Genomic DNA, 18,888 nt, shown 5'->3' with positions numbered 1-18,888 from the left:
GATGTGTTATTCCTTGACTTTAGCAAAGCTTTTGATACGGTCTCCCACAGTATTCTTGCCGCCAAGTTAAAGAAGTATGGGCTGGATGAATGGACTGTAAGGTGGATAGAAAGCTGGCTAGATCGTCGGGCTCAACGGGTAGTGATCAATGGCTCCATGTCTAGTTGGCAGCCGGTTTCAAGCGGAGTGTCCCAAGGGTCGGTCCTGGGGCCGGTTTTGTTTAATATCTTTATTAATGATCTGGAGGACGGTGTTGACTACACTCTCAGCAAGTTTGCAGATGACACTAAACTAGGAGGCGTGGTAGATACACTAGAGGGTAGGGATCGGATACAGAGGGACCTAGACAAATTAGAGGATTGGGGAAAAAAAAACCTGATGAGGTTCAACAAGGACAAGTGCAGAGCCCTGCACTTAGGACAGAAGAATCCCATGCACTGCTACAGACTAGGGACCGAATGGCTAGGTAGCAGTTTTGCAGAAAAGGACCTAGGGGTCACAGTGGATGAGAAGCTGGATATGAGTCAACAGTGTGCTCTTGTTGCCAAGAAGACTAACGGCATTTTGGGCTGTATAAGTAGGGGCATTGCCAGCAGATCGAGGAACGTGATTGTTCCCCTTTATTCGACATTGGTGAGGCCTCATCTGGAATACTGTGTCCAGTTTTGGGCCCCACACTACAAGAAGGATGTGGAAAAATTGGAAAGAGTCCTGCGGAGGGCAACAAAAATGATTAGGGGTCTGGAGCACATGACTTATGAGGAGAGGCTGAGGGAACTGAGATTGTTTAGTCTCCAGAAGAGAAGAATGAGGGGGGATTTGATAGCAGCCTTCAACTACCTGAAGGGGGGTTCCAAAGAGGATGGAGCTCGGCTGTTCTCAGTGGTGGCAGATGACAGAACAAGGAGCAATGGTCTCAAGTTGCAGTGGGGGAGGTCCAGGTTGGATATTAGGAAACACTATTTCACTAGGAGGGTGGTGAAGCACTGGAATGCGTTACCTAGGGAGGTGGTGTAGTCTCCTTCCTTGGAGGTTTTTAAGGCCCGGCTTGACAAAGCCCTGGCTGGGATGATTTCGTTGGGAATTGGTCCTGCTTTGAGCAGGGGGTTGGACTAGATGACCTCTTGAGGTCCCTTCCAACCCTGATATTCTATAATTCTATGAACAAAGGTGTCCTTTTATTGCACAGAAACATAAGCTGTTCTCAAGTGCTGCAAATGTTTGATTGCACTTAATATGCTGACACGCAGTGAAACGTGGCATTTGGTGTTAACGATAGCCTGAAATGCTGAACACAATGGACTTCAAGCTTGCCCAGCTTTTATTGTGACAATCACCTCTTGTAGTTCCAGCCCGAAGCTTAAATGCAGATGGAGAATATCTGGTCTATTCCTGAAAAACGAAAGAGGCTCGGTGGATCAGTGCTGTTGCTCTAAGAGCTGGTGGAGTAATTCTACACATGATCCCACTTTACAAAAGCTGCGAGAGCTCACATATCGCTGATTTGAGGACACCAATATCATCTCTAATTGGGCTGACCATTACTGTTAAAATGTGTACTTGAACATAGAGCATCCCACGTTTTTAATTTTGAAAATACCCTGTCCACATTTAAATAAAGGTCTCCCCCCAACCCTGCCATATAACTTTAGCTTTGTTGATTAGTCCAATGAAATGCTGGGAATATTTTTGAGGGCAAAACTCTACTACCCTTTAAAACCTATTTTTATTTATTTTTAAACAATAGCAGGGAGGAGACTGCTATAACAAGATAGTGGGCTAGATCTTCAAGTGTGTTGAGCTCTGCCTGGCACACCTGAAGACACAGGGTCAAAGGTAGCTTTCTGTCACCTTTCTACCCCCTAATCCTTAGGGCTGGTTCATCCCATGACAAACTGGAGCAGCCTCAAGGCTGCATTAACTTACAAAGGCTGAAATAGCCCTCTAGGGTCTGATCCAAGATGACTAGGGTGCTGAGCACTCTGGCTCAGCCCCTCCCACTTCTGGCACCCTCTGAACACACCCACTCCACTGTGTGGGGACAGAGGAGCAGCAGTGGGGAGCATGGAGCTGGCTATTCTGACTTTATGCTACCCAGGCACTCCCAAATACAAGAGGAATCCCCAGTTTCCCACTAAGTGAAGCTTTCTGGCTGCTTTCCACTGCCCGAACAGCTCAAAGCAGTCAAATGGCAGCTTGAGGACTTGGCTTTACAAAGGACAGGTAGACACCGCCATGCTTACTGCCATTTTGGATAAAGGCTTCACATGAGGGGAACAAAATGTAAGTGTTGCACTTTTGAAGTGACCGCGCTGCGAACTGTGCTTAGTTAATAGCCAACGTCCCTGTAATTATTGCATGCAGGAAATGTTTTGTCTGATATATGACGAGAGAGAGAGAGACAGAATCTCTGAGAATTTAAAACAAAAACTTAAATTAGATCCTGTGTAAAACTATGGCACTTTGTTCTTACCTTTCTTCCTTTGTGAGATGTGTCAGTCTTCTACACTTTCGAGCGAGAATAAAACTGAAAAAAGAAAACCACAAACACAAAAAAGGAATGATGGCATCCATTATATATACAGTGCCCTTTAAAATGCTATCAGTTGGTGGCTTGATGATGCCAGCTTCTAACATTTGTCTCTTATCTTTAGGTCTTTAGCTGGTGGCCACTTTCCAACCCTTTCAATTCTTACTGAGAAATGTGGTTATAAACTTTTCTTCAGTTCTGCAGGATTTAAGCTCAGCTTTCAGAAAGTTTCTAAAGGTCAAATCTTTATCTCAGGCTGTCTGCTGGAGAAATTTACTAGGGTTACAGTAACGGAAAAAGTGGAAACGTCCTTCCCCATGCAGCAGAGGGAAAAGTAACCACCGGGCAACAGTAGCCACTGCATCTTGTGCACGCTTCCTCCTGTGGGGAAGGTGTGGGGGACAGACTGGCTGGTGGATCTATGAAGTCACCTTTCTCCAGGCCAAGGCTTAATTTGTGCCGGGGCTTGCCAGGGCAGAGCCCTGGCACCTGTAGCTTGGCAGTTCATAGCCCCAGCACCTCTGGGCTTTCTGCAACAGTTATGAATGTAGAAAAATTGCTTGAGCCCCCAGCACCTAACTGGTTGAGCCCCAGCACCTCTTTCATTATAAATTAAGCACAGCTCCAGGCTCATTCCCAAACACCTCCTCCACAGGTGTGTGCCATGGCATTGGCGATGTACAGACCTCTTGCTTTGGTCCCTGCATGCAGGGAACCACACTCTGGTCAGGGTCAGAAGATCCATAGGAGCTGTTTCATGGCATAGTAAATCTGCTCATGACAGCTGGAGGATTTGATATAGTAATAGCAAATTACGAAGGCTAGTGTGGAATTAGGTGGTATGGCTCAATAGCCTTATATAAGCAAATGTTGCATTTCATTTTTGATTATTGGGGGCGGGGAGGAAAAACACATTTATTGGCAAAAAATCCCCTTTAATAGGGTTGGCTAAAAATTTTCATTTAAAAAAACGGGGGAGGGAGGGATTGTAGAAAATTTTAGGTTTTTTTTTTTTTTAAATGTTTGATTTTGGAGGATTTCCCCTGGACACCACCAACTCGCTTTACATTTTTTCCTCCTCTCTCTCCCCTTATCCTTTTCTTATTTTGACATTGGGGAGGCCAGGGACAAAAGGGACAGGGGTAGGGAGAGAAACAGAAATAAAACAAACATCTTTTCCCAGTTTTTTCCACACCAAAAAAAATGAAAATTAAAAAAAAAAGTGAAAATTTTTTAAAGACAAAATTTGGGGAGCAAAATACTGACTATATTTTGTGAAATAAAATAATTCACCACTTTTCGAACAGCTCTACTTTTTCATTAATATTTTCAGATATTTTCCCCCAATAGTAGGTTTCCATGTCTCCTCAAACCCCAGGCCCACAAAAATTAATGGACAATCGTCCCTCTTCTCTTTTACCCCATTATGGCAGGAACACTGCAATTGGGTTTGGTATCATCAAGTGTCATTCCAATCACAGCTTCCTCATCTTCAATGAGCATGGTACCACAGTAGTCTAAAAACCAGAGAGGAGAAAAAAATGGATTTTATTAATCCAGGTAATTTGGAGAACTTTGACAGAGAAGAAGGTGAAACCACCAGTGTGGTGTGACAAAGAATATGACACCACTCTCTTGCTCCATGGAATTGTTCTGCCAGAGATTGTGTGCCCTGTTCCTCGGGCTCTGGGAAATACTATTTTCTATCTAGGTGAGATATTTTAGATATGGGATCCTGAGACTCTTAGCAACCTGTTCCAGGCATCCTTAAAAAGCAGGGACAACATAAGGATATTCATATAATTGAATTTATGACCAAAAAGATGGTGTTATAACCGACATGACAGGGGTACCAATTAATTGCACAGAAACACACTGTTCTTGAGTATTGCCGGTGTTTAATATTTTGGCAAGCACACTAGGTTTTTATGACAGGCATATGCCAGATACAAAAGATTTCAGGATGCTTGTACTAAATGTTTTGGAAATACAGAGTACAATTGTTATTAAAAACATGGCTCTGAAAGCACCAGTTTTTCCAGAGCACTCTGGACATCTTTACAGTCATCTGTTACAAATCTACCCAAAAGCTTAAAGGCAAACAAAGACTGTATGGTGTACAAGAATTAAAGAGGCACTGTGTTCAGTGGTGTCACTTTAAATGGTTTGGGAAATATTTCAACTTCTGCACTCCTAGGATCTCTAGCTGGCCAAGACATATGGCTATATGTTTTTAGCTACAAACTATTCTCAAGACAAAATTGTCGCAGTCATGCAGTATATGGCATAAAATCACTCTCCATTATGCCCCAACTCCACCATTATGTTTAGGTAACTAATGGCAGAGGTATGTCTCATTTCAAGATGTCACTGAAGAAAAATGGGGGACGGGGGTAAGGAGAACAACAAGTAACAAGAGTTAGTGTATCCCAACTTCTTCCCTCATGTCTCTCTCTCCCCCCCCCCCCTTTTTAGGACTCTCGGAGAAGTAGCTGAAAAGAGATGAAATCCCCTTTAATGTGGACTCTTGTATTAGCATAATATAATACAAAAGAAAACCCCCAATTAAAATGTAATACCCTTTTTCCTCCAGAAAGGTTCTTTGTAGTATACCATGCACTTGATGACTGAGCCCATGGGAACCCGGCTGATCAGCTGGTTTCTCATTGGTGGTAATGGTGGGTTGAAATGAATCTTCAAATCAAGAACTGGGGGAATGGCACTAATAACATACTTGGCCTGGAAAACAAATAGTACATAAACGAAATACATTATCCAGTATTTGAGCCTCTCTCTATTACAGCTGGGGAAGCTTTACAGTATGTATGCTGACGGTAATATCTTCCAAAGCAAAGAAAGTTTGGCCTATAGCATGCAAGTTACAAAATAGACCTCTCAGGATGTCTTGGCTGTGGAAACTGCAAAATGACAACAAGTACTGTATAAATGACCATCCAATTGGGCAGCTATTCTTTTCTAACTGGTCAGAAGACTATTCCTCTTACAAAAGGGTCACTTGGCTCCTTTTTGACTGACCTTTCATTTTGTGGCTTGGAAGCTAACTCTGAAATGTTTCTGGAGAATGTTTCTCTTGCACTAAATTTCTATTATCATCATGGAGATATTCTTTTATTCTGAAGCTAACTGAATGCAAAGGAGCAGAAATAGTAAAGGAATGACACAAATACACATTCTAGAATTCTCTGCTTCTCCGGTGCCCATCCCAAGCTGTGTCACTGGTATTACTTAGGGAATAGCAGAAAATGTGACTCCTGGTTATTGTGGCTCTCTTCTTTGTTATACTGTGCCTCTATTGAGAAGATGAATGGAGCAATTAAAGATTTAAAAACATACCCCTACAAATATTTGCTCTAGTGTAAGGTATTGAATTACCTCATATGATTCATGGTCTAAGGTCTCCACAATGACATTTTCACCTGACTGATCAATGCGGACTACAGGTTTCTCTAGCTTCACTCGGCCTCCCAAGCGTTCCATTAACTTCTCACTAATCTGACCAGAACCTCCAACAAACTTCCTCTCCTGGAAGAGAAAAAGAGACAGTTCAACAATGTGAGATGGACAAACTTGGTTTGGATAAAATAAGAATCATACAGAACTTTTGTTCTCAACACTCAAAATAAACCCAACTCCTTTTTGACTTTTTGGAAAGTTAGGTGACTTAATTTGGAAAGCGTAGTCCTAGTATTTTTTACCCTTTTGAGAGCAGAGACCTCTGAGCTTGCTGGGTCTGTTCACCAATGGGACCAAAAGTGCCAGAAATCTCATGAGAAAGCTGTTCTCATGTGACTTCCAAACCAATTCTGGAGATCCCAGGGGCTCAGCTAAGGTATGGATCAGCATTCAAACTTGTGAATGCTCAGCTGAAGTCAGTCTCATCCTTTTTGGAGGTCTGCCCACCAGTAATAGTAACAATGATTGCCATAATTATACATAAACAGGCTATAAAAAGCAAGTAGCATGGTCCTGAAATCTGCCAGTAGTATTAATTATAACTAGAAATTTTTTAAAAACCCTCTCTCACACATATCAGAGGTGAGCCAAATAGGTTCATTTCAATATAGTAGAATGAAATTAAACGTACATTCATTTCGTGCAAGAACATTAGCCGATTCTTCCTTTTCTTCATGTGTGTTACTTGCATTAAATACACCACTTCACGCACATTTTAGGGTTATATAATACATAAATACAGGCCTTTATCTTCATCAGATTGCTCTGATAGCCTTATGAACTACAAACATTGGAAATATTTGATTTTAGTTACCCAGCTACTGGTGGTTGTGTTTCAAATATTAGTCTGTATCTATCTAGGCACTTTTGCAGTTCCCATCACCTTACACTACTTAAGTACCTCTCATATATTTAGCCTGTGAGGACAGGAAGTATTACTAATAGTCCCATTTTTCAGAGGCTGAACTAAGCGAAAGGGGGTGATCTGCCCAAAGTTAGAGTCAGGAATTGAACCCAGATCTCCTGATCCCCACTCCAGTGCCTGAACCACAAGAATGGCCTTCCACATTGATACAACCTGAACCTTATTCATACTGAAATCAAGGGTACCTATTGTCTCTATGTAAAGTAAAAACTATGGGAGTTTGGCTGCCCTGTTAATGCAGCAGTGAACAGTGTCTACGTGATTCTTGTCCTTCCTTTTAAAAACAAACAAACAAAATAAACAAGTTTAAAGGGCTTCTGCCAAGAAATGTGCTGTGTTCTTCAGCTTACTGTACCTGCCCACCGTTGGTAGTGGAGAATATCCTGCCTGTCCCCCCACACTGCTTCACGTACCACAGGAACCAGAGAGCAGAGACCTCGTGAGGCTCAGAGGTGACATCCACATTCACAAACAGCGTTGCAAACCTCTTGCTAGCACTGCACATGGGATCAAAGTAAAGAGAGTATGTTACTATAAAAGCAGTAAGATGATATCCATCGCCTAGTCCTGTTCTCTAGCAACAGCGAAAGAAAGGAGCCTCGCAATCCTCCTCTGCCAGTGATATTAACACTATTTTCTTCTAGCGATTTGGTTCCAGGTCTCTGTTACCCTAGCCCCAAAACAGTTCATCTGAGTTCAGATCCTGGGTTCCAGTTTTGGCCCATCTCTAGTTAAAAACAGCTCCCCTCCCTCCCCCAGTGCTGGTTCACTGACACAGCACCCCCCTCCCGCCCCCTGGTTTGCTTTCAACTGCAGCATGAACTTTCAGCATATCTGGTTCTAGCGCTCCGATTTACAGTATTGAAAAAGGTCATAAAAGAGACCCAAAAATGGGAATGTAAGAGAATATGCTGAAATTTTTAAAAAATACAATGCGATTTGGGTCTCTTTTATGACCTTTTTCAATACTGTAAATCGGAGCGCTAGAACCAGATATGCTGAAAGTTCATGCTGCAGTTGAAAGCAAACCAGGGGGCGGGAGGGGGGTGCTGTGTCAGTGAACCAGCACTGGGGGAGGGAGGGGAGCTGTTTTTAACTAGAGATGGGCCAAAACTGGAACCCAGGATCTGAACTCAGATGAACTATTTTCTTCTGTTAACCTCTGGAGACAATTGTCAGTCATTCAAGATTCTGGGAACAATGGAGCAAGGCCAGACAGCTCTAATGGGCTTTAAAGCTCTGCATATCAGCTACCTACTCCTCCAATCCCCCCCCCAACCCCGTGTCACCCATGAGACCTGCAGTCCTTTCTGTTGCTGACTGTACCTGTCTCCCCACTCCTTCAGCCAGCCACAGTCTCCTCTGCTGTATAAGCTCCGGAACCCTTCAGGAACAGAGGAGTTTATGAGGACAGTAAAGCTCAGGAGAGACTGTGAGAGAATGTCCAGGTGGGTGGTGATCATTCTCATCCTTGTTCTGTCCACATTTTGGATGGATTGCCACCCAGCTGCCTCCTACTCTGTCCTTTTCAGAGAAGCAGCATGCAGGAAATCAGTCAGAATTCCCCTTTATGGGGACACACAGAACGAAGAAACAGCCTGGGGGGAGTTGGGAAAAAAGCAGAATGGCGAAAAGGCCTTGAGCAGATTTATGAGGCAGATTGACAATAAAGGAGAAATCGTGATGTCATTTGCACAGCCATGTAACTATGTTGTGCATTGGACCCTGAGCATGTGCAATGGCCTCTGCCGATGAGCATACATGTAGAAAAGTGTCACAACTAAAAGTGGACTGGGTCTGAAGTTTGATCATTGTTTTCTCTCTTACTGTTTGTGCTTTGATTTAAGAGATGACAAATCTACTGAGAATTATAGAGATGAAAGATCTGTACAAGGTTTCAGGTTGGGTTAAAAGATGTGTGAATACAGGCAGAAGTAAACATTCTTTCACTGAACTTCAGTTACTCCCTCTGTCCTCACATTGCACATTTGTATACGTGTATTAAAGCCATGTGAAGGAAGTCCCCTGTCTTCCAAGCAGAAGATGCTCATTTTAGCTGCGTAACACCACATGGGTCTCTGCGGTTACTGCTTTTGTCAACTGACACCCAGAAAATAACCTCCAAAGCCAGTAAAAACTCCTGGTTTTAAACTATTTTCTCTTTTGTTTAGTCAAACATTTTTTAAAGCAAAAAGGCTTTTAAAAAAATAAAAGCATTTAAGCACGTTTAAATTCAATTCTTCACAGAAACAGCATCTTCATCTGCTTAATGAACAGATATTTCCACTGAAGCAAAAGGCTAAGAATGGAGTTGCCCTCCAGGGAGGCTTGACCTTTGATCTGCTTTTATGACTGTCCTTGACAGCCCGGGAATATTTGTATATGGGCAACCGCTGCAATAGCAACACTACAATTTGAGATGCAGGATCATTTGCATGTTTTGACCACCATATTTCAGCCATTTATCAGCATCTTAACTGGGTGCCCAGTGCTCGCCAATAAAGTAAGCAATAAAAGAAGTAATCCTGTAGGGACTAGTGGGGGATTTTTTAGTGCTATGTGATATTTTAAGCTACTGATTAGATACTTGTCCATGATATATCCATGTCATTGAGAAGAGAGCCATTTCTGGAGGCAGCAATTTAACAAAGATGAAACCCGGCATTTCAGTTTAGTAGAAAGATTCCTTGTGCCAGTGTTGTTATAATCCTTTGTTATAATCAGTTACTATATACCTTTGAGAAGATTAGGTGTAAAGTGGGAGTGTTGGGCTCTGAAGCTCTTTGAAGTAGTGATTGATCACCCCTGCTAATGTGATACTACCACATGTGCATGTTTAGTGGCTTCATGCTATTTCCTCTGTTAGCCACTGAGAAATTGCATGCAATCTGTGCCTATAAAGATTCTACCTCTCTTCCTTTAGAGCCATAAAAAGGTTCGGATGAAACAGGCATTTATTCAGTTCTTATTTACATGTATTGTAAATATGATCAGCTTTGAAAGAGGTTTTATTATATTTAGTGGAGGAATAAATACATGTATATTAATATTTTAGAAATATACTTTTAGGCAATGATCTAATTTTTCCATAATATTTTGCCACTTTGCCATTATTTTTGGTATTTCAGCACCACAATTTCATCTATTATTTCACATGGAAATGGCTGTTTGGTTTCAATCATTAGCACACAATGCTATTTCAGCATGAAATGGCAAACTAAAGCAAATCTGCACAATCTGTCAGACAAAAAAAAAGAATGGAGGATTACCCTTCTGGACCATTGCATTCTAGGGATAGGAAAACTGCTATGGCATGTAACCTAACTTTTGATTGCACATGGCAGATCAAGTTTAGATGCACATATGAAATCTGAAAAGCATCTTGGAATTAAGACAGGCTGACAATTATGTCAAAATTCAGGTAAAATGTCAAGTCAAATTCCATCACAGATTAGAAAGATGTGACTCTCCTTGCCTGGTGCTGTACGATATTGTGCAAGATTGTACAGGGTCTCATTTCCAATTTAAGAGGCTGGATCACCTATAACTATGTAGATCAAAGATGGCTGAGCTACACCATGCATTAACAAACACTATGCTGAAGTTACCTACCAAACATTTTGAAAATGCACATTGTCCAATTCAAGTAACATTTCATTCACTCTCATTCTGTTTCAGTTGTCATGGATGATGATACCAATGAGAAACGCTCTGAAGGCCTTTATGCCATAGTGGATACCTGAATGCTTTTCTTACAGACAGTACATACACACTTAAGTCAGTAGCATTTACTATTGTTGCTCAAACTTATTCTCCATAGAATTTGTCTAAAATGGTTTATTCCCAGGGATCTTCCCCTTCGGGACTTCTTTCGGCAAGGTCTATGGATAACTGGTTGCAGTACAGTTAGACGCCTTAGGATTTTGTTATTTATGTTACATTTCCAAAGGCACAAATAAAGGCAAAAACCATAGGAAAGTTTTGGACAAGAGCCTGTTGCAACTGTATTGTGTGGAAGGCTAGGGTAGGAGTTCCACCCATTCACACTTCTGGTCGACACTATGAGTTTAATTCAAATTTAGCAGCATTAAATCGAATTAACCCTGCACCCGTCCACACAACGAAGCCATTTATTTCGAAATAAAGGGCTCTTAAAATCGATTTCTGTACTCCTCCCCAACGAGCGGAGCAGCGCCAAAATCGATATTGTCATTTCGAATTAGGGTTAGTGTGGCCGCAATTCGATGGTATTGGCCTCCGGGAGCTATCCCACAGTGCACCATTGTGACCACTATGGACAGCAATCTGAACTCGGATGCACTGGCCAGGTAGACAGGAAAAGCCCTGCGAATATTTGAATTTCATTTCCTGTTTGCCCAGCACAGGAGAGCACAGGTGACCACAGAGAGCTCATCAGCACAGGTAACCATGCAGGCCGATAATCAAAAAAGAGCACCAGCATGGACTGTACGGGAGGTACTGGATCTGATCGCTATATGGGGAGAGGATTCAGTGCTAGCAGAACTTAGTTTGAAAAGACGAAATGCCAAAACTTTTGAAAAAATCTCCAAGGGCATGATGGAGAGAGGCCACAATAGGGACTCAGAGCAGTGCCGCGTGAAAGTCAAGGGAGCTCAGACAAGCCTATCAGAAAACAAAGGAGGCAAACGGTCGCTCCGGCTCAGAGCCGCCGACATGCCGTTTCTACGCTGAGCTGCATGCAATTCTAGGGGGGGGCCGCCACCTCTATCCTATCTCTGACCGTGGATTCCAAGGCAGGGGTAATCTCATCAGCCACACTTGAGGATTCTGCGGACGGGGAAGAGGAGGAGGAGGACGAGCTTGCGGAGAGCACACAGCACTCCATTCTCCCCAACAGCCAGGATCTTTTTCTCAGCCTGACTGAAGTACCCTTTCAAGCCTCCCAAGCCAGTACCCAAGACCATGACCCCATGGAAGGGACCTCAGGTGAGTTTACCTTTTAAAATATAAAACATGGTTTAAAAGCAAGCATTTTTTAATGATTAATTTGCCCTGAGGACTTGGGATGCATTTGCGGCCAGTACAGCTACTGGAAAAGTCTGTTGACGTGTCTGGGGATGGAGCGGAAATCCTCCAGGGACATCTCCATGAAGCTCTCCTGGAGGTACTCCAAAAGCCTTTGCAGAAGGTTTCTGGGCAGTGCAGCCTTATTCCGTTCTCCATGATAGGACACTTGACCACGCCATGCTAGTAGCAAGTAATCTGGTATCATTGCATGACGAAGCCTGGCAGCGTATGGTCCCGGTGTTTGCTGGCATTCAAGCAACATCCGTTCTTTATCTCGCTGTGTAATCCTCAGGAGAGTGATATCACTCATGGTAACCTGGTTGAAATACGGGAATTTAATTAAGGGGACAGAGATGGCCCTTCCTACTGGGCTGTTTGCCTATGGCTGAAAAGAAATCCTTCCCTGTAGTAAGCCAAGCGTGGGGAGGGTGGGTGGATTGACACTAAGCTTTTCACGTGTGGCTAGCAGGGATCTTCCCTGATACCAGCCACGCAGTGGGGCAAGGGATAAAGTGATCATCCCAGAGAATTGGATGGAGGGGGGGTTAGTTTGTTTTCTGCTTCTGAAGGTTAACAGGAAAACCGCAGCACTCAACGGGCTTTGCTTGGTATGTGGGAAAGGAGGACATGGCTTACCATGGCCGCATGCAAGCCGAATTCTATTGCCTGGACCTGCATCTGTGATCTCTAGCAGCAAAGCCACAGGCACTCAATATTAAGCGGCAAAATGCGACCTTGCACAGAAATCACATGTGCTATGTAATGTTAATAGTGTTGTTCACCGTGAATGAGTATAAGCATTGTTCTGCAAAATGTATCTTTTTAAAAAATTCTCTCCTTTTTTCCCTCCCTCCAGCAGCTGCAAATTTTTCAAGCCTCCCTCCTCCGTCCCGAAGGCTATTTCAGATAAGGCGTTGGAAAAAGAGGACGCGAGACGAGATGTTCGCAATGAAAGGGCTTATCTGAATGAGTGGAAGGACATGGTTTCAAAGTACAGGAAAGATGCCAGTGAACGTGAGGACAGGAGGGACCAACGTGAGGACAGAAGGGACCAATGTGAGGAGAGGAGAGACGCTCGAGATGAGAGGTGGTGGCAGGAAGATCAAAGGAGGCAGGATGCAATGCTGGGGCCGCTGCGTGAGCAAACAGACATGCTCCAGCGTCTGGTGGAGCTTCAGGAACGGCAGCAGGATCACAGACTGGCACTATAGCCCCTGTATAACCCCCCTCACCATGTTCCATAGCCTCCTCACCCAGACGTGTAAGAACGCGGGGGGAGGCTCTGTGCACCCTCCCATTCCACCCCAGTGGACAGCCCAAGCAAAAGGCTGTCATTATTTTAACCTTTTTTTAGTGGCCCTTTCCTTTCCTCCGATCCTCCTCCCAAACCCCACCCGGGCTACCTTGTCAGTTCTCTCCCTCTTTTTATAATCAATTAATAAAGAATACATGATTTTTAAACAATAGTGACTTTATTTCCTTTGAAAGCAAGCTGTGATCGAAGGGAGAGGGTGGGTTGCCTACAGAGAATGAGTCAATAAAGGAAGCGGATTTTCATCAAGGAGAAACAAAGAGAACTTTCACACGGTAGCTTGGCCAGTCACGAAACTGGTTTTCAAAGCTTCTCTGATGCGCCTCGCTTCCTGGTGTGCTCTTCTAACCGCCCTGGTGTCTGGCTGCGTGTAATCAGCAGCCAGGCGATTTGCCTCAGCCTCCCACCCCGCCATAAACTTCTCCCCCTTACTCTCACAGAGATTGTGGAGCACACAGCAAGCAGCAATAACAATGGGGATATTGGTTTGGCTGAGGTCTGAGCGAGTCAGTAAAGTGCGCCAGCGACCTTTTAAACAGCCAAATGCACATTCCACCACCATTCTGCACTTGCTCAGCCTGTAGTTGAACAGCTCCTGACTCCTGTCCAGGCTGCCTGTGTATGGCTTCATGAGCCATGGCATTAAGGGATAGGCTGTGTCCCCAAGGATAACTATAGGCATTTCAACATCCCCAACCGTTATTTTCTGGTCTGGGAAGTAAGTCCCTTGCTGCAGCCGTTTAAACAGAGTAGTGTTCCTGAAGACTCAAGCGTCATGAACCCTTCCCGGCCAGCCCACGTTGATGTTGGTGAAACGTCCCTTGTGATCCACCAGGGCTTGCAGCACCATTGAAAAGTAACCCTTGTGGTTTATGTACTGGGTACCCTGGTGCTCCGGTGCCAAGATAGGGTTATGGTTTCCATCTATCGCCCCACCACAGTTAGGGAATCCCATTGCAGCAAAGCCATCCACTATGGCCTGCACATTTCCCACAGTCACTACCTTTCGTAGCAGCAGCTCAATGATTGCTTTGGCTACTTGCATGACAGCAGCCCTCACAGTTGAGAAGCGAGTGGTGATAGCCCCGTGGAAGCTTGCAACGCCAGACAGCTACCAGTCAGTCGGGAATCAATTTGGAGTGGGCAAATCTACTGTGGGGGCTGCTCTCATCCTGGTATTCTGGCGCTTCAGGGCAGGGGAAAGCAAGTCACAAAGTTCCATGAAAGTGCCCTTACGCATGCAAAAGTTTCGCAGCCACTGGGAATCGTCCCACACCTGCAACACTATGCAGTCCCACCAGTCTGTGCTTGTTTCCCAGGCCCAGAATCGGCGTTCCACGGATAAAACCTTCCCCATCAACAACATGATCTCCAAAGCGCCGGGACCCGCGGTTTAAGAGAATTCTGTGTCCATGTCCATGTCCTCATCACTCTCGTCGCCGCACTGCCGTCGCCGCCGCCTCCTTGCCTCGTTTTTCTGGTCCTGGTTCAGCATAAACTGCACAATAATGCGCGAGGTGTTTACAATGTTCATGACTGCTGTCTTGAGCTGAGTGGGTTCCATGCTTGCCGTGGTATGGCGTTTGCTATGTTCACCCAGGAAAAAAGGTGTGAAACAGTTGTCTGACGTTTCTTTCAGGAGGGAGGGGGTGAGGCTGTACCCAGAACCACCTGCGACAATGTTTTTTGCCCCATCAGGCACTGGGATCTCAACCCAGAATTCCAATGGCGGGGGAGACTGTGGGAACTATGGGATAGCTAACCACAGTGCAACGCTCCGGAAATCGACGCTAGCCCCGGTACATGGACGCACACCGCCGAATTAATGTGCTTAGTGTGGCCGCATACATTCGACTTTATACAATCTGTTTCCAAAATTCGAATTCTGTAAATTCAGATTAATCCCATAGTGTAGACATACCCACAGTGAGCATGTGGCCACTAGTGGCTGGTTGAAGCTTAGAAAGAACATTAAGTGTCCATTTTATAGCTGAAAGGTAGCAAATCACTTCCTTTAGCTTAAGCAGGCACAGGTCTGTTTCTAGAGCTGTAGGCTCATCCTGGTTCTAGCTCCTGGGTGTAGTTTATTTAGTAATTCTGATAGTGTACTTCTAGAAATGGGTCTGCTTTAGAGCAGCACCAGGCTATAAATTTCTCATGTATGATGAAATCTAGTCAAACTGTTCTTGAGTTACAGGCGAAATAAAAATTAATGTGATGTATGCATAACAACAAGCAGTATTGTCAGTACCTCCGTGCTATATAAGGTACAGTGGTAACAAAGGGGGCCACTTGGGTGTTCAGGTAATTCAGTCTCAGTTTCAGGACTGTATATTGAATTCTTATAGTGACTGTAGAAAATCAGCTGGCCTAACACTAAATAATTGAAGGCAATATCTCATCCAAAGTTCAATACAGGAACCTGGCTACACCAGAGCATATCTGTTTTATTGCCAAACATTCAGAACTTCCAAGTAAACCAATTACAAAATCGGAGTCTTGTTAAATCTCCTGTCATCTGACCTGGAAGCATTACACTAGACTCACCAAAAAGCAAAAGCAAATAATATTTTTGTGCACAAAAACTATTTACAAGAACAACAGAAAAGCTACAAATTTGCCACCATGAAGCAATACCACTATGAAGATTCAAGTCTGTAACTGTTTTGTGCTGTTTGTTTGTTCTTAAAACTATAATATCCCTAGATGCTATGCTGCCAGATTAAATTCCAGGATTTAAGGGTGCTGCTAGCTATCAATAGATATCTAAAAACTACATATCTGAACTTAACTGTCTCTGATTTCTGGAATGCCCAAGATACATACAACATAATTTCCAAGTTTAGTGCATGAGGCAAGCGGATATTTTTCAGTTCGTCCAAAGAGGCCTGATACACAGACAGCTGAATCCAGTTATAAGCAGGTCATCAGCAAATTAAATAGAGTATATAACAAGCAGAGATGTTACCCATGGTTTCAATGCTAGCAAACATTACGTTTTCATCTGATCTTTATTTGAGTTAAAATAACGTATGGAAAATAATGGGATGCACTGCGTATTTGCTCAGATATTATCGTTATCAAACCTGATCACCATTTAGAACCCTCTGCTCTTCTTCCCAGTGAAGTGAACTTTGAAGGTCATATTAATGAGGATGAGCCATGGACGTTCAAGCGTCAGTGTCAAGCCAAGGCAGTATTTGGATGGGATGCCTCCAGAGAAAAACATCAAGTGCTGCAAGAAGTGTTATTGGTGATTTGGTAGGTCTCTCTCTCTCTCTCTCTCTGAGTTAGCACTGATTCAATGCCCCATCATAATGTCAGTGAACACTGTATTTGTCTTTCAGATTAAAATGTAAAACCAATATCCTGTTCATTTGTGGTCATTAAACCTCTTAGCGTATTTCTGCAAAAGTAGTGTTAGCTGTGGTCAAATTTCAATGGGGATAATCAGAATCCGCCTACTCCAATTACCCCTGGCACTTTCAATGGGACATTGTATTCCTCACTTCCTGTACTTAGCTGTTGCTCTGCACAGTTGGCCTGCAGCACTATCCAACTATAACCTCTTATACACTTTAATATTAAAGTGATTCTTACTTTGTCCAACAAACTTTGTCTATGAAATCTTGCATAGACATTTTGTCCCATTCTTCTGCATGTGGTGCCTTCCATGGGGCTTCATTAGGAATCTATGACAACATAAGAACAGCGAATATTCAGTAACAAAATTGCACACTGTGGATATGTCTTCACTACATACACTAGACTGGCACAGCTACATTGTGCAGCTATGCTGGCACAACCCCATAGGGTAGACGCAGCATACATGGACAGAAAGGATTTTTCTGTTTGTGCAGGAACACCACCTCCCTGAACCTGAACGGAAGCATTCTTCCATCAACACACTGATTTTTTTCAGGAATTGGCTTAATGGTATAAAGGACGGGACTAGAAAAGTGATCCAGAAATTATGCTTTCCCAGATTTATACTAATCATTTTTATTGGGACAAAAGGTTTCTTCTCCGCACTTACCTGAGCTTTCTATTCCAGATAAGCCTATTTCTATTTTAACTTTATAGGCAGAATTCTTACATACATTTCTAGTGAGAACACTTATTTATTTGAGTTAAAATAACGTATGGAAAATAATGGGATGCACTGCGTATTTGCTCAGTTATTATCGTTATCAAACCTGATCACCATTTAGAACCCTCTGCTCTTCTTCCCAGTGAAGTGAACTTTGAAGGTCATATTAATGAGGATGAGCCATGGACGTTCAAGCGTCAGTGTCAAGCCAAGGCAGTAAAATTCTGCTTTTCTGAAAAACACCAGCCCTTCACCCTTTTACAATAGTAAACTTGTCTCTTAACACAGACTAATTTTTAACTGAGTCAACTGATTTCACATTAAAATGAGAAGATACAGACTGTGATTTAAGACTTTTTTTAAAACAAACTGTTTAAAGAAAAGACATATTTGAATAATTTTCTCTGATCAGTATATATTTTTGCTATTTTAGTATTATTTATTCTAAAAACACCGAGGGGGTTTTTAAAGGCAAGAGAGCAACTCTTATGGGTAGAAAAAATATCTGAGACGAAAGTCAGTCTTAGAAGGCGAGTAATAGAAAATGTATTATGATTGAAACTGAATTAGTGCCTCCAAAATAACAATGCAAGACTACAGTTACAAGCTCACCTGCACTACAGAATTCTGTTAAATGTTCTTGCTGGAAATTTACACAATTTCTAAACAGAAATAAAGTGGATTGAGCAGAAGATTAAAAAAAAATAGACTAAAATGTGGCCTAGTGAGGTAAAATACTGTGCTGGAGCGAAGTGTGTAATTCTACAGCTCCCCTGTTTATGTTTTGAAGCACCTGCACTTTCCTTTTTAAACACTCCTAGCTCAACAGTATAGTGAGAACCAGTGTACATCACCTTTAACACATACTTAGCTGGTCAAGTTAGTTAAAGCCTCTGGGGAAGGAGTTTAGCATATGTTAAAGGCAGTGTGCCTTGCCTACACTAGACTATGAAGACATGTTAATATGTGTCATTTAACATGTGCTAACATCACACCTTTGAATCCCACACAAGGGCTAACTGCATTGGATAACTGAGCCTCTACACACCTCCTTTCCCATTTCATCCATCGTCCTCCATAGATTGTTGAAATCTAAGATGACAAAAGGGTTCCACATAGTAGGAAATGCACCCTTAAAGGGATAACTTTTACCCTAAAAGAAAAAAAAAAAAAAAGCATAATCAGAATACAATTTGTAAAACTACTCATTCATGTGAATGACCACAACCTCAATGTACATAAGTTAGTACCGAAGACTTAAACGGTCACCAGACAGCTCCAACCAGTACACACAGTAGTAATCATTTGACAGATTAGTTAATCAGCTGCACATGAAAGTAAAATTAATAGGAAGAACAAATGATAAGATTGCTATAACCTTGTATCTTTAAAAGCTGAGTAAGTAGGTTTGAGACTGACACCTCCAACCAAGACAAAAAGCAAGGTTGTTAAGGCCAGCACAAAAAGCAGACAGCTTTGGAGTGTTGGCATTTATTTGGGGTGATCAG

General features: G+C 42.9%; 1 protein-coding gene across 3 annotated transcripts in view; it reads right to left on the bottom strand.

The window, feature by feature from the left end:
- LOC117868248 (amine oxidase [flavin-containing] B-like) overlaps positions 1-18,888 on the bottom strand; it is an 81,060-nt gene that overhangs the window by 11,328 nt on the left and 50,844 nt on the right. For all 3 annotated transcript variants that reach the window (XR_004643595.1, XM_034754056.1, XM_034754069.1), the window contains 7 exons: positions 18,429-18,533; positions 16,891-16,982; positions 7,285-7,426; positions 5,924-6,073; positions 5,110-5,269; positions 3,951-4,047; positions 2,474-2,527 (listed from right to left, as the gene is read on the bottom strand). Coding sequence is in view for 2 of the 3 variants with exons in the window: in XM_034754056.1 (XP_034609947.1) it covers positions 2,474-2,527; positions 3,951-4,047; positions 5,110-5,269; positions 5,924-6,073; positions 7,285-7,426; positions 16,891-16,982; positions 18,429-18,533 (800 nt within the window). In the remaining variant the exon portion in view is untranslated. The remainder of the gene's footprint in view (positions 1-2,473; positions 2,528-3,950; positions 4,048-5,109; positions 5,270-5,923; positions 6,074-7,284; positions 7,427-16,890; positions 16,983-18,428; positions 18,534-18,888) is intronic.

Source organism: Trachemys scripta, chromosome 1 (genome assembly GCF_013100865.1).
Source record: "Trachemys scripta elegans isolate TJP31775 chromosome 1, CAS_Tse_1.0, whole genome shotgun sequence".
Classification (NCBI taxonomy): domain Eukaryota; kingdom Metazoa; phylum Chordata; order Testudines; family Emydidae; genus Trachemys; species Trachemys scripta.
Note: the sequence above shows the minus strand (reverse complement) of the source record. Positions and strands in the feature narration are given on the sequence as shown.